This window comes from Solea solea, chromosome 13, assembly GCF_958295425.1.
Source record: "Solea solea chromosome 13, fSolSol10.1, whole genome shotgun sequence".
NCBI classification, from domain to species: Eukaryota; Metazoa; Chordata; class Actinopteri; order Pleuronectiformes; family Soleidae; genus Solea; species Solea solea.
The window spans coordinates 22,711,697-22,727,872 of NC_081146.1; the positions used below are offsets into that span (position 1 = coordinate 22,711,697).

The 16,176-nt window shown below is 41.5% G+C and overlaps 1 protein-coding gene across 1 annotated transcript in view; it reads right to left on the minus strand.

The window, feature by feature from the left end:
- Nucleotides 1-429: 429 nt before the first annotated feature.
- The window catches only part of bmper (BMP binding endothelial regulator), a 33,248-nt gene continuing 17,501 nt past the window's right edge, over nucleotides 430-16,176 (minus strand). Inside the window, exons 3-16 of the mRNA XM_058647077.1 lie at nucleotides 15,743-15,842; nucleotides 11,962-12,044; nucleotides 11,524-11,614; nucleotides 10,447-10,529; nucleotides 9,825-9,924; nucleotides 9,108-9,217; nucleotides 8,842-8,976; nucleotides 8,527-8,631; nucleotides 5,765-5,810; nucleotides 4,937-5,100; nucleotides 4,542-4,743; nucleotides 3,371-3,713; nucleotides 2,736-2,866; nucleotides 430-1,911 (exon numbers count right to left, since the gene is read on the minus strand). Of these exons, the coding sequence (XP_058503060.1) occupies nucleotides 1,730-1,911; nucleotides 2,736-2,866; nucleotides 3,371-3,713; nucleotides 4,542-4,743; nucleotides 4,937-5,100; nucleotides 5,765-5,810; nucleotides 8,527-8,631; nucleotides 8,842-8,976; nucleotides 9,108-9,217; nucleotides 9,825-9,924; nucleotides 10,447-10,529; nucleotides 11,524-11,614; nucleotides 11,962-12,044; nucleotides 15,743-15,842 (1,875 nt within the window). The 3' untranslated portion in view covers nucleotides 430-1,729. The remainder of the gene's footprint in view (nucleotides 1,912-2,735; nucleotides 2,867-3,370; nucleotides 3,714-4,541; nucleotides 4,744-4,936; nucleotides 5,101-5,764; nucleotides 5,811-8,526; nucleotides 8,632-8,841; nucleotides 8,977-9,107; nucleotides 9,218-9,824; nucleotides 9,925-10,446; nucleotides 10,530-11,523; nucleotides 11,615-11,961; nucleotides 12,045-15,742; nucleotides 15,843-16,176) is intronic.

The following is a 16,176-nucleotide window of genomic DNA, read 5'->3' on the forward strand; positions in this document are numbered from 1 at the left end:
AGACGAGGCCGACGCAGAACAAGCATCGAGTACTAGTGGTGTTGTGGACACTGTCAGAACAATGAGCGAGTAACGTAAAGCAAGAGAGAGCAAACGATGACGTGATGAAATGAAAATTCCATGATCTCACCAAAGAAAAATTACAAATAATGACTTTGACCAAGATCCCAAGGACAATCACTTGTCCAGATGCAGAGCATGCTGCAAATCAATAAAAGTGGACGCCATCATGGGCGAAGCGGCTCTTACAAGTCGCCCTCCCAGCACATTCAATCCTTGAATTTGGAGAAATTGGTCCTGGAGAGTCCTTGAAAAATCCCTTAAGATATGGCAACCCTGAAATTTAAACTTTGGGGGCAGTCTCACTTCAAGCATAATAACTCTTGGTATGAATTTATATGATTTGCCAACTCACAAAAAGCAACTAAATGTGATTTTACACTTTTATTTCAGTTCAGTCTCGACTTTAACTTCATTTTTAAAAAAGGATATTCTCAGGCATTTGCCCATTAAATGGGAAAAGTGTGAAAGGAGGAGAAACAGAGAGAGAGAGAGAGAAAAAGGAGGGGGCAAACTTGAAAGAAAGTAAAAAAAAACACTGGATTTAAATCCAGGCTGCTGCAGGAAGCCTCAGTTTGTCGGGTGAACCAACTTTAAATGAACATAAAATTCCGTAAATTCAGACTGATGAGTTGTTACACCCCTTATCAATACTTGACTTCATTTTTTTCCTGTCTGGCAAATCACCATCCTTTCTTTGTTTTTTTTAGGGATTTGAACCAGCGCCCTCAGACGATTGTTCAGTAAAATATCTCAAGGCTCCAAAGAGTAAAGACAAAAAAGTCAAAGTGTAACTTTGATAAAAAGATTATATTGCTGGTCTTAAATAATCGTTGTCAAGTGAAACATATATGCTTTAGATGAACACCTTCAGTTTGATACGAACCACAACGAGCTGTACACGGAGCAGAAACGCAATACAGTACTTTTTCCCTGCGATGGTGCAACAACTGAGTCACAGTAACACAACAGTAACACTACAAATACATAAATAGCTTCTGTTTCCCTTTAAATCGATTAGAACTCAATTATATCCGCGATTCTGGCTCCTTCTACGACATGTCATTTGACTAATATATAAATTAACAATATCAACAACAAATAATAATTATAATAATTATAATAATAATAATTAGAACAACAATATAAAAGCATTTTTGTCTGTCATATAAATCTGGTTAGCTTACAGTATGAAACGAGGATCACGGGGACAGTTTGATATGATGCGTCAGACAGTTTGTTTCTCTGCTTTGACTCGCGCTCGAGTGTTTGTGAGAGAAACCCTGGCGGCCATTTTGGCTCTAACAGGAGTCCATCGGCCTTGGTTGTTTCCTGAGCGTCTGTAATCACGCGCTGGACCTTCCCCAGACAGCAGAGAGCGTTAAACCTCCAAGCAGTTTTCCCTTGAGACGACTTGAGTTCTTTCTCTACCAAGCCTAGCATTAGCATTGACCTTCTGTGGCGGCGACTGGTGTCGTAACAGTACATGAAATCACGCAGTGCTTGAGGATCACCACTGCGGCACTCGATGAGTCGACTCCAAACCCAAACTCTTCCTGGCAAGTTGGGCACCGTGTATTTATGAAACTAAATGACCCTCCCCTTTACCTAAACCTAACCTAACCTAACCTAACCTAACCTAACCCCCCTCCCACCCAGGTCACAAGGGTCACCGGCCAGGACAGGAAATGGGTTTGATGCATCGGCCCTGGAACAGCACCAGGTTGGCGGGACAGTGGCAGCCGGCCACGCAGGGCTTGTGGCACGGTCCGATCTCGTTCCAGTTGTCGCAGGTTTTGGTGCAGCCCGGGCCGCAGGTGTCGTACACGGCGCCGTGTTTACACTGGGTCGCTGATGGGAGGGGAGAGAAGGTCGTACACTTTAAAAATGAGCGCGTCAGCTTTGAAATATCTGGTGTGAGAGTTGTTAGTCGTCTATCGGAGGATGGCCTGATGAGTGTCGAAGGGGTTAGAGCGAGAAAAAAAGACAACATGCACAAACATGAATACTGTCATGTGTATCTGCCTTTATTAAAGGGATAGTTCAACACTGTACTTAGAACCTGTTTAGGACAGACAGGCACACTCTCAATGAAAACATGGCTCACCTACAGTAGTGAAAAGTGTATGCTTTTTTAGGAATACTGTATGCTTCTGGTTTATCAGACAGCCTTTACCGACTGGAAACTGAAGTGTGTGTGACTTTGTAAACCACTCACTCTCCAGTATCAAATCCCAGAGAGAAAATCAGTGTTTTTAGCATTCATCGCTGTCATGTTTGGTTAGTTTATGTCACTCAGGTAAATGAAAATCAAGACGATTTCAAACACCCAACTCTCAAAATAACACCTTTGAACTTAATGATGAATGGACGACACCTGTGCGCCGTGATGTAAAAATGCTGATGTTGGTGCAGGAAGTGAGAGGATTGCAAACAACACTTTGCTTTTATTAGGTGAGCATTTTGTGAAGTGTTATGAACTACAGAACCAATAGCCATACAATGTTCAAAAATGTTGAATTTGAACAGTTAAAAGTGGTTTGAACTCTTGATAATCTGCCAATGATTGATTATTTGAAATGATCTACAAGCTGGTTTGGTTTTAATCAGTTAAAAAAAAAGGAATTAGTGGTATTAAATCATCAGAATAAGTGGTATTTTGGTCTTTCACTCACCCATACAGGCGGTGTCGGCCCTCCAGAGGACGGGCACTCCCTCCCTCTCACAGGCTCGGCTGTAGGCGATGAATGACTCGCAGTAGCAGTTTTTATGGACCGGGCATTCACACATGTCCGTCACACACGACCTGCAGGGGGCAGGATTTAGTTTGTTCATGAGGATGAGAGATGCACAGTTTGGTTCTGATCAGTTTATATCTGTTTTCTTTCTACAGCTCTTAGTTTCTACTGAGGCTCCTGCAAAACCCAGATAATAAAGATGAAGCGAGGAACATAGAGTATGACAGCCACTGACATTACTTTAAAAACAACAACAATATAATTCTAACAGTTAAATATTCTCTGAAGGCGTTCTTAAGATAACACTTTCACAAATGACCTCTTACTACCAGAATATGAGTTAATCCATGAGTGTAAATAAACATTTGAGCCAAATTTGAAGACATTTCCTCAAATTTTAACTGAGATGTTGCATTAATAAGATCAAACACAAGTTTTGAATTGTCACAGTCGTCTTCCTCTTCAACTTTTACCAACCAGCAAACTCTTAGACACACACTGAAGTCTGGGCGTGTTTTTAAACATTAGTTTGTTTTCATCATGACATCACACACACACACTTCTGTCCTCACCTGTAGAAAGGGCCGAAGTCAATCACCCGGTGACACTTCTGAAACTCCCACGACTTTATCTTCTGGCACTCCCGGTGAGCGCGGAACTTGACTTTGACGCTGCCGGGACACAGGAAGGACGTGGGCCGGCGAGGCAGAGCCTGCTGGGTGCACACCTCGTTTCCGTCGACTCGCCACGACTCGGCAAACTCGTCCAGGTCGAACTTGAACTGGCCGTCGCCTCCCAGGGTGTCGTCGCGCTTCTGGCCGTTGTAGTTGCCGCACAGGCCGCAGAGACGTCCGCGCAGGTGCGGGGCGGCTACGACCTCAACGAAACTGTCGCCGTCCCATGTGATCTCCAGACCTGCCAGTGGAGGTGAATAAAACTTTGTCTTTTATTTTCACTACAAGTTTTAACAAAACTGGATAAATCCTTTTGTCTATACTCTCTGTTCATTTGGTCATCTTCTAAAAACATACAGATACTTAAGAAAGTAGTATGACCAGAAATTGTTGGGGGCAGTGTAACCAACCAGTTGTCCTGAGATGACATGGACATTTTAACAATAGCTTTGTGAAATAATCAACAATGCGGCCCCTTTTACATTTTAATAAATACTAGATCATAACCTCCTTCACCTTTCCTATGTTTGTGTGTGTGCTGCCCTCATGTGGAAGTACTGCTAAACAGCAATGCCAATGTCGTTTCAGACAGCCAAATCTTTAGATGTTAAGTGTGAATGAATGAAGGAGCCTTTAAACCTTAAGCGTTCCTTTAAAAAAAACTTACTAATTTGTTCCTAGTGGCAGAAAATGTCACCTTCCCAAAAACTGCTGTAAAAATAAAATATATTAATATTTTTTCCACTTTATATATTTTTGGCATTTTAACCCTTCAAAGGCTAGTATGTTTATACAAAAATCAAAAACGGAATGGAAGAAAATGTCCCTAGGAACTCTTAAGCGTTAATTTTCCATTTTAGGATTGGAAAATGCATAGCAACACTAATTTGAGATGAGAGCTAATGCCAAAAATATTAACTCAAGGGCCACTTATGATGAGGAAACTCATCATAAGTGGGGAATTTTTCAAGGCGTCATACAAAAAATGGAAGAGAAAAAGGGATTATTTTTTTAATTCCATCATAAAACTGATAAGACACGTTCATAAGAAGTGTATCTCAGTGCTGACCTGCGATGGTGGTGAGTTTGAGCAGATATCCGTCCAGGTCGATGTGCACCCCGGGGCCGTGGTAGGGCAGAGCAATGCGGGTTCCGTTCTTCCGGACTGTGAGGTGCTGGTGCAGACCGAGGGTCAGACCTCCCAACCTCACCTCCACTGACTGAGTCCAGGAGAAGGAGCGAGTCCGCCGTGCGTCGTTCTTCACCAACACCTGCGCGTAGAATTAAAGGTGAAGGTGTTATCATGATTTAAAGGGAAGCACCTCGTACAACCCCACTTCAATAATCCCAAATTATTGTCTTTAGTCTATATTTATTTGTACTGAAAAAAAATGATTTATTCATCTAAGCTTCAGTCGGACAACAACTGTTCCAGAATGTTCCAAACTTAAACTTCTGTCTTACCGTGAAGCTGGAGTCGGGGCTGTTGATGTTATTCCCTGGACTTCCAGCAGGGACATTACCGCAGTCGCGAGTCAAAACATACTGACAAGTCCCCTGAAAGTTGAACGTCCTGCCGTCAAAGGTGTTGTAGTGAGGGTCGCCGAACACTGTACACACACCAGGCTCTGCAGTGAGTTAAAAAGAGCAAGCATGAAGAAACAGAAATAAGTTATGGAAGGGAAAAAAAAAGAGGGCTAAAAAAAAAAGTATCCGCGGTAGGACAGTGGTTGGGTCCCTGTCCTGGAAGACAACCGACATTGGAAGGGTTTTCCAAGGAAACATGGAAACATGCTGATGCAGCAAAGACATCATTTATGATAAATGCAGAAATACTGTATGTGGTACTTATCAGCTGGACTCCAGAATGGAAACAGGATCTAAAGCCTCTGTTTCATTAACCAAACTAAACTCTACATTATGGTGAAGTGAGGTCAATGAGCCTTTGAAGTCATAAAATGGTACGTTTACGGCCATTTTGGGGATTTTTGTTGCATTTCGCAGCCAAAACCCCAAGTAAAAATGACCCGAGGGCAAACCACAGTCTGGACAGACCTTCATGGGAAACGCTAACAGCAGCTGGAACGACATGTATTTTCATTGCCTTCAAGAGTCCAGTCTATTTTCAGTGTATCGGGATTGTCTCGTTACATTGCCTCGAATAAAAAGAATTCAAAGCTGGATCTACACTAAAGTGTGAACATGTTTAAGACACTTTAATCTTTGACTTTTTCCTAGTGATTGAAGACTCTGGAGAGGAGGACGCTGAAGGTCTCAGAGGGACTTACTCACTTTCAGTGCAAACTGGACAGCAGCCCGTTCTGTTCAGGATCTTATTCTGCAGGAGACGAGAAACACTGAGTGTTAGAAAACAACCCAAACACAGTGACAGAACGTTCCGGTGGCCTTAAACTTTCACCTATGACAGTTAAATTATGTTCACTTCACTTGAGTGATCACGAATGAGTCTTTGTGCCAAATTTGAAATGTTTTTTTGCGTGGTCACAGTGACCTTGACCTTTGACCACCAAATCCTCATCAGTTCATGAGAACATGTGTACATCAAAGTGTTCTTCCGATATCATGTTCACATGACAGGGATGACGAACAGAAGAACCACAAAATGTAACATTAAAAATGTAAATTACATATAAATACAGAATGGACATTACAAAAAAGGTCCCCATCCTTCACATTTTGATATTCCAGACACAAGATCAGTTTTTTATTCATAACATACGGTATATATTCTTTAAATATGTAGTTGAGACTTAAAAAGTCTGGTTGCTTTTGACCAAAGACAAACAGGATGTTTGGAAATAACTGTTAGTTAAATAGTTTAAAGGTACAGTGGTTCTATAATAAATACACAATAATCTCCAGGGCCGACCTTAGCCTTTATGGGGGCCCGAAGCAGAATTTGATTTGGTGGCCCCCCTCCCATCAGCCGGTGCTCGACTCTTATTGACACAAATGTAACACTCTAAATTGCATTAATAATGTGTTATTTAAGTAAACCAGTTTAATACACATTTGCACATATATTTAAATCTAAACACATCTAAAGATATCTAGATTTATTTAATATGGGGGCTCCAAGCAGCTGCCTAGTTCGCTTATACTTTGGGCCGGCTCTGGACGCCTCCAATTAGTTTCACTACTCTGCTTACAGGTCCTTTGATAAAACTCCAGTATTACTAACAACTGCAGAGGCTGCAAAGCAACCTAACAAAAGGAAAATTAAGAAGAAGAAAAAAAAAGACACGTCAATATGGGCGGAGTTTCGGAGATTCAGGTATCGCCTCGGGTCATTTGTTGCATAAGTGACAAACACATGAGATAAGTTGCTGAATCTGGTGAGAGGAAGTCAGGACTCAACGAAAGATCGAAATGAAAGAAAGTTCAACCGCTGAGTGTGTAACAGGACCCTCTGTGTGTGTGTGTGTGTGTGATCAGAGGACTCGTTCACACACCTACTTTTTGTTGCCTCAGGGAAGCCCTTCATACACACACACACACACACACACACTGGTTTCCATGACTTCAGAGGACATTACATTGACTTAGTCTAACCCTAACCATAATTACTACTGACCTTAACCTAACCCTGACCTTAATTGACCTAACTTTAAAACATGTTTTCACCTTAAAATGTAGTAATTTACACTATGGGGGGAGGGGGGGGAAACAAGTCCCCATTATGTGACCGTGTAAACAGATTGAGGTTCCCACAACATAAGGAATAACAGCTATACACACACACACACACACACACACAGACACACAGACACACAGACACACACACACCGTGTCTGTCATCACATCAGACAGTTTCCATACACTCAATACACACTTCAGAGTCTAAACCTCTGCACAAAGGGCACTCTCTCTCTCTCTCTCTCTCTCTCTTCCTCTTTCTCTTTGAAGAAGACACACACACATGCACACACACACACACACAGTGACAGATATTGGTTTTCAGGGGGCCTAAATATAGGGAAACTCTTCTTTGCTGTCACTCAAACGTCACTCAGACAAAGGTATATTCGGAGACACACTGTCTCCACAACACACTCTGCTGACCCGCCGCTGACCGCAGGATGACGGCACAACAGTGTGTGTGTGTGTGTGTTCCACACAGGCTGTGATGACCTTTCTCTGAGAGAGGGAGTCACGCTGCCGTCACCATGTTCCGACAGTTTTTGCCGTCGTCAAAACATCAGTGATGAAACTGCTAGTGATTAGCGAGTGTGTAAATGTGACATGACAGCTGACACCAGGGTTCACATCCCATCACTGGATTTTTAAACACCGCCTCACTCGGCTTTGTCCCGTGTTTCTTTCGCGACAGCGTCCCCAGAGACAGGCGACTTTTCATCAAACGTAAAGAAAACTGGACACAGTATCTGGGTTCTGAGAGTGAATTCCAATGTGGAAGTGTCTGAAACCTGTCATTCTTATGAATGACCATCAGGGGGCACCACTGGTTTCTATGCAAGTTGGTAATAATATGAGCTTACTTCTCATTTGATTTATTAAATATGTTCGTGAGAGGTTTAGGGTATAAATCACTAGTTTTAGGTCTTCCTCAATACGACATGGTGTCCATTTAGAGCCAAAAAGACCAACAATCACTAATATTCCTTTCCCTGTGAAGCTGATAATTACATATTAGATCTTTAATAATTTGCCAAAATGCCAAATTCTACATGTAAAGGCTACTGCGTGCAAGTAAAACAAGCAAAAAGGGAAATTCACCCTTCACCCTTTTCATCCCTCCAGTCATTCGACCACTAACGACAGGTGAGGGCTTGTTATTAAGACCGGAGGTGTGTGAACTTGGACCTGTCATTGACCGTGTGACCGCCGGGGACCAGCGGTATGTGTGGAATCCACTCCATCACCCAGCAGCAGACATACGACCCCCGAGTGACCTCTGTGTTTCCCAGAGTTTGCGAGCAAACGTGCTAAAACTCTTCAACCTTTAATGAAGATGTTTCAGACACCGACAGAATATAGAGGGTAGCGATTGGCCGTCTGGCCTTGTCACTCACCGAGGGGCAGCTGGTGATTGGTACACACTGTTTGGGCTGACACTCGATGTTTCCTTTCACACAGGCGCAGAGGGTGCAGTTCACGGATGACCACATGTCTCCTTCCTGCAGGACAGAAGACGCGCAGAGATGTCAGCATGCGTCCATTTCAACCGTTGTTGTCCATTCATGCATCTCTCTATCCATACATCCAATCATGTCGTAATCATGATACAGTCAATCATTCATCTTCACATTCATGTCAAATCTTCTGTCTAGCATCCCACCATCCATCCATCCATCCATCCATCCATCGTCATGTATCTTCTCTCTCACCCTGTAGATCTTGTTCCGGACTCTGCAGTACTTCACCTCCTCCACCTTCACGTAGGACAAACACTCCTCACAACACTGTTTGCCCTGGCAACTCCCTGCCCGCGAGCACCGCCTCTTGCACACCACTGTGGAATCCTGGGAGAAAGAAGGAAATGACCAAATAAAGTGTTATATATTTCTTTATTAACAAATACTTTGAATAAGAAAATATGGGTTGGATTGTTAGTGAACACAGCTGGTTATGTGTTCAGCATCCAGGCGGGTACCTTGCAGGTGCAGGTGGTGCAGTTGTCATGAATGAAAGAAGTGCCGTTCTCATAGACGTCACTGTGGAACAGGCAGCTGCCTAAATACAGATCGAACACCTTCCTCTGACCTGGAGGAGGAGGAGGAACAGAGTAAGAAACGACAGAGGGTAAATGTCATTGATGTGTTTCCTAAAACGAGAATATTTTTGTTTAACCAGAAACAGCCATTTTATCTCAATGTTTAAATCCACCAGACTCACTGACAAAAACAACAATTTTAGCTCACAGAACACAGGGGTTGTTGGTCTTCTGTGTCTAGGTCACTGAGTTTGTGTTTGGAAAAGTAAACTACTGATGGTGGCAGCATTTGCCCGACATGTTTTTGAGCAGTGAACTAATTCTCAAGATGGTGTACACTAATATAGATGTGATTAGGTAAGCTTTTTTATTAAGTTGCTAAAAACTGAAGTCAAGGAGTGAAGTCACCTGTGTGCAACAATCCAACTTCAAAAATTCTCAACTATCCCTTTAGGCAAAAGTACCACACAGCAAGGTTGTTTACATTTAGAGTTTATTTCATGAAACTGGGAAAAACTATCCTTCTACAATGCTACACACACACACACACATATACAGTATATATATATATATATATATATATATATATATATATATATATATATATACATATATACACACAATATATTTATTTAAAAAAGAAGAAAAAAAAATTACCAAGACATCTGGGACAGCACTGTCCAGGTGGGGTGTGGCTGAGGTGGGCGGGGCATGACAGGACAGGACACACATCTCTCATGCACAGAGTCCGTCCTCCCTGGAACAACATATCACGGCTCAGTTTCTTCATACAACATCATTTTATGACCTTTGGCCTCATCTTCATGATCGTCTTTTTGATTCTAAGTGAGTATATCTACAGGTTTAAAGTATCTTTACTTCCTGAGTGATCCAACTTTAAAAGGTTTGATTGGTAAGGTGTTTTACAAGCTTCAAAATGAACTGATTAATGTGCGAATGTGTGATTAAGGACTAAAACTGAAATCTAGTGTAGTCCTCCTTTCTTACATGGGTAACCCTCTGCCCTTGTATGCTCAGAGACACAACATAGGATGTAACAAATGAATTAATATAAGCACAATATTTCAGAATCAGCAGGGAGCGCCACCACACATCTGTACATCTGTAAAGGTGTTAACAGACCAACAGGCACCGCCAGCTGAGTGCCAACACATTAATCCTGCAGTGTTAATGGACGCACCTGTAGGGTTTATTTGGGTTAGAGGGAAAGGGCGACACAGAGGAGTGTGTGTGTGTGTGTGTGTGTGTGTGTACTTACAGTGCAGGTGCACTTGATGCAGGGTTTTCCCTCTGGACTAAACTCCTCCTTCTCTTTGTACAGACGACCCTCAAAGATACAAGCTGCAAAAGCACATAAAACACACATTAGTTATATGTACACACACACACACACACGCATGCATCTTTATCATAATCAATGCTTGGCAATGTTTTATTTGTTGTCTAGTGAAAGAATAAAGCTGATAAAATAGGGCCACAACTATTTCTTTTGCGCCATATGACAAAGAAATTAATCATTTGTGGACAAAACATCTGAGAACAACATTTTTCAGCGTTTTCCAGACCAAACAAGTATATAAACGACAGATCAAATAATCGACAGATCAATTTGTCATGAAAATAATCGTTAGTTGAAGCTCTGTGATAAAATATACATTACCAAAACAGACAAGCAAATAGTCTTGATAAATGTTACTTTTATCTTTTGTTTTTCAGTGTATTTTCTGTAAAAAAATAAGAAAGAAGTTTTTTTACTTAAAGCTGCTGTAAGAAACTGAATCTTTTAGCTAACTTTTGTCTAACTTCCTGTCCATTGCTGCTATTAGTAATCCCCTTCTTCACTAACAAACAGCCTAAAACTCAGGGTAGAGAGCTCTATTTTAGGATTAGCATCTACTAATTTCACTTATCGCATTCATTTGATAAACACATGACATTTTAGTTCATACATAAAAAGACTGTAGTAACATTACACACATATATACTGCGTGTACGACTAATTAAACAAATTACAGGACACAAGAAAAGGCAAAAGGGCTGAAAAAAAAACAGTAATAATCACAGCTTTCACTTTGTTGACGCTTTGTTGACGCAGCCATTTTGAGCATAAGGAGTTAAAATGAGTTGGATAAAAACTTAACTTTGTAACTGGGCTTATGAACATATTACACATACATGAAAGTACATTTTCAGTTAAATGTGACGCTGGTCAAAAAACACATCAGAGGACAAATACTGAGGACTGAAATTTTTTTTGAACTGAGGGAAACTTAAAACATTTCTTTTTTTTTAAAAATGGCAGTGAAATCATCAGTGCAATCATGATGCTACTCACTGGGGCAGGTGGGGCAACATTTCTTCGGGTGGATTTTGGGATTCTTGCAGTGGACGACACACTGCACTTCTGCCTCTGTCACGACACCTTCCTGTCACAACCAGGAAGAAAATCAAATCTTTTAGTTTGTGCATATTAAAATGCTTTCAATCGTCCCTCCTCACTAACCTTCGTTATACTTCTTCTACACTCTTTCACTGCAACTTTCATTCCGTCCTTATTTCTTTCAAACTTTCTTGCTATTATTTCAATTTGTCCGTGTTCCTCTTTCATTAGCTACTCCTTCCTTCCTCGCATCCTCTCTTCCTTTGCATTGTCTATTTCCTTCCTCCCCACTCTGTCCCTTCTTCCACCCATGTGTCCTTCACTCCTCAGAGGTCAGATATGTCAACATGATGTCAGAGCTGAAAAACAACACTCGAGCACATCCACACGTACCTGACACCGTCGGGTCACGCAGGGTTTGGCGGACGTTGTCCACGACACAGAACTGTTGTAAGAGTGTCCGTCCAACATGCAGCCTGAGAAATAAACAAATAAATAAAAGAACAGTCAAAGTTAGATATAATCTTGTTGGCATTTTATGTCCTGACATTTTTTCTTTTTTTTGCAGACGCCTGATTGATGTGTTTGGATGAGACTCTGTCCACTCAGCACTAAATGAAAAGCCTATTCATTTCATCCCATTTACAGTAAGTGGTCTCAGATCAATGTTTAACTTTCCATATGATGACATGTGATCAGAGCCTCTGCTTTCCTCGGTGTAAATCAAACCCTGCGATACTGTATCACTGCTGAGGACAAGGCACGGTCGATCTGACTCGACAGTAACAGACTCCTCGTCATCATATCCTGTTACTACACAACAACTTTCCCATATTAACCCGATTAAACCCGGGACAGGCAGCATGTTTCTGCCGTTATTGATCAATAATCCATAAGAACCTGTCCACATAGCGTAAATCGATGGATCCGAGGGAGAACAAGAGTTCTGCGCCTCCTCTAGACTGTTTCTTGGCACATCAGACTTTTGCAACATCTTTGGAGAGCTCCTGTTAAGAAGAATAAAACAATACAGAATGCTTCTCCAAGTTGGCGTTCCTACAGTCAGAGAAGCAGCTGTCTGACATTACAAAACGATGGCAGCGTACATGAAAGTACAAGGGAATTTGAATGTTTCATATTAGTTTGTAATTATTAATATTAACAATAACAACCCAGCTTGTCGTGATAATTGTTTTTGTATGTGAATTTATGTCACTTAATGTTTCCAGATGTGCACATTTTAAATATCAGTAATTAAAGACCTGATCACACAGCTTCAGTTTCTTCATAACCCAACTATCTTCTGATTTCTTAGGCCCATCTCCCATTCCATGCCTTTGCAGCAAGAAGACCCACGTTCGCGACCCGGTTGGAAGAAGGCTGTCCCCGCCTTTTGTCCTATGTCAGCTGAGACTTAGAACTCATATAGAGGATAAAATGGTAGATTTGACCAAACATAGAGCAGTTGAGAAAGAGAGGGTGTCTTCTATTGGCTGTTCTACGAAGCAGCAGAACGTGTTGGTCCATTTAGTGGAAAGGTCACTGTTCCACCATTGGTAACAACTGTCTGATTGGAAAAGCAGGCAAATTAAAACAAATAAACAAGACTGAAAACGACCTGGAGATTAAACTCAACAATCAACTTGTTTTCCTAGAGCTGCTGACGACTACAGATTTACGACAGCAGTCTGAATAGGACTCTGCCTCACATGTAAACAGGCTTTTCTGATGATCTTAACACTCCTACGTGTATAAACTGCTTAATAACGGCACTTCTAAAGTGGGTGGTTCGGTGCAGTCTGGCTGTGATTCTCATTAAACGAGTGTATGATTTCATAAAAGCGATATGACACACTGGGGTCCTGAAGTTGGTCACAGTGGCGACAAGGAGACCACACAATAGACGACTAACAAGGGGTTGCCGTGGCGACGTGGGGCTTCCCACGTCCGACTTGAGCTCATTCCACCTGTCTTAATGAAGTGCCGTGTCATAAAAAAAACCCAACCGCAAAAACAAAAGGGCTCAGCCCTGCCTGAGCACTGGGAGGTGCCTAAGTGTGTTTTTATATTTCTAACCACATCGTTTATAAGTACAGAAAGAAAATTGTTTTTTTAGCCACTTTTTGCTTCATTACTGAAGCCAGATGCAGTTTCTCTTGATTCAACATTTCTCAAACTGTATTAAAGTCAAAGGCAAAATAAAACAAAAATAAAATCCTATGTACTATGTCATTTAAATAAGGCAACAGAAGGTTTTGCTTTTGGAGACTACTTAGAAGGTTTTATGTTATTAAATATAATTTTGAAGCGTGGCAGAAATTAAGTCACACAACAAATTAAATATTTAGAATTGTGCACAAATTAATCAAGCAGGCTCAGTTCAGAGGATGAAACACAATAAAACTGAATGGAGCTTTTCCATTCTACCACAACCCGGCTCTACTTGACTCTACTCACTTTGGTATCAGGCACGTTGTTTTCCAGTAGTACCTCCTTACCATGGGTTTTATACACGACACTAAACTGAAATACGGCTGAAAGGGTTGTGATTCGGCTCACGATCGCTGGCTTTCAGCAGTGCTGGCGCTAAATACACAGTCAAGAAATAAATATTATTATTTCTTTACAAAATGTCGGAGATTAACACACGTTTTCAGGATTTTTTAGTGCTCTACACTTCAGCATTGTTCGGTTTGATTCTTGTGTCGGACGTCGCCGCTCATGTCTCTTCCACTGACGACACTCCTGCAGTCTGTTGACGCCACATTTTAGTATCAGCTCAGGTCGCTTGGAACCACAGCAGAGCAGGTACCAGGTACTATCACTAGTGGAATAATAAAATAACCGAGCCGTGCCAAGTCGTCCTAGAACTTTACAGTGGAAAAGTGCCAAAAGTTCATATTCTCCTGTGATTCTTCTGCCAAATGTCTAGATAATATCCACATGAGCCCATGTGAGAACCCAGCAGGAGAAAGTCTGACAACAGGACGAGTATGTGCTGCCTCCTCCTCCTCCTCCTCCACCCCCAAAACCTGGATCATCTTCTGCTGTTTTAAAGGCATCTGATCCAGAGGTTCTCCCACAGTGCTCGTCATAATTTACGTGAACGGCAAACTTCAAACAATGGCCCAGGCTTTTGACGGAATACCAGCTGCTTTTTTACATGATTACGTTTTTATACCTTAAGTTTAGACTGAGATCGGCTTAGACAGCAATAAATGCTGCTTGTCAAATAAATATTTTTACATTTGACATTTTTGAACATGACAAACACAAACATTTATGTGTCACACGCTCATAAAAGCAACTATGAATTTACAGCAACTGTAAATGACACCCTCCCTCCCCCACTGTCTCCTCACACTGCAGCTGTGTGTGTGTGTGTGTGTGTGTGCACAGAGGTAATGTCTCTATGTGAAGTAAATAATAGAGCTTTATCCCCACAGGTCATATTATAGCCTCCCTGTTCAGTTACAGTATGTAAAGTGCTTTTTGAGGGTGTGTGTGTGTGTGTGTGTGTGTGTGATTTCCCAGTTTACCTTCCAATATTATTATAACAGCACCTAATAAACAAACTTTGACATGTGTATGTATGTGTGTGCATATACAGTATGTATATCTTTGTGAGGTTAGCGAGGATATTTTAGGACACTGAGGACATTTCGAATGGTCCTCGCAACTTTAAAGGGCTTTTGGTTTAGTGTTAGGATTATAATTAGGTTTATGTCAGGGTGAGGTATTTATATTTATTTATGACGGTTAAGGTTGTCATAAGGGGCTGGGGAATGCATTGTGCATTACAAACCTAGCTTTGTGAGGACACTTTGACCTTGTGGGGACATTATGTCCGGGCCGCACAACTTTAAAGGGGTTTTTTCAAGGTTAAGACCTGGTTTTAGGGTTAGAATTGGATTTAGGTTAAAGTTAGGCCAAAACCTGGTCTCATTTCAGAGGAACTGGTTAAGTTCAGGGCAAAGGTTTGAGTTGTGGTTAAGTTACAGTTAGGGTAAGGCATTAACTGGTTATGGTTAGGGTTAGGGATAACACTTTGTTTAGGGGTGACCAAATGAATGGAAGTCAATGCAGAAGAACAGCAGCGCAAACGTGTGTGCGTGTGTGTGTGTGTGTGTGTGTGTATAGTAACTGTATATTGTCGTACAAGTGCTCGTCTCACCTTTACACCTCTCACAGCAAGCTCCGGTCTGCTTCACCACCAGAGCACAGTCTTCAGAGACAAGTGGACACTTCTCCTGTTTACAGTCGGCCTTTCCTTCCTGCAGCAGAGAAGGGAGAGAACATGAGAAGTTTGACTTAGAAAAAAAACCCAACATACTGTAAGGAAGAAAAGTTGTAATTTAGCCACCACAAACTTTAGAAATCGTCACGGGATTAACGGGGAAAGGTTTATGAGTGAACTTGGGGTATTTGTGCCTCAGGAAATCATTTCCAGCTGTAACATCCATATTAGTTTTTCTTTTTATTTATTGTGTCTTGCACATACATGTCCACGTGGACATATGAGGCACCAAAACATACATTTAATAATTAAAATTATGTTCTGGTCTGCAAAAAAAAAAACTTCCCAACGGAAGAAAATGTGTGATGTGT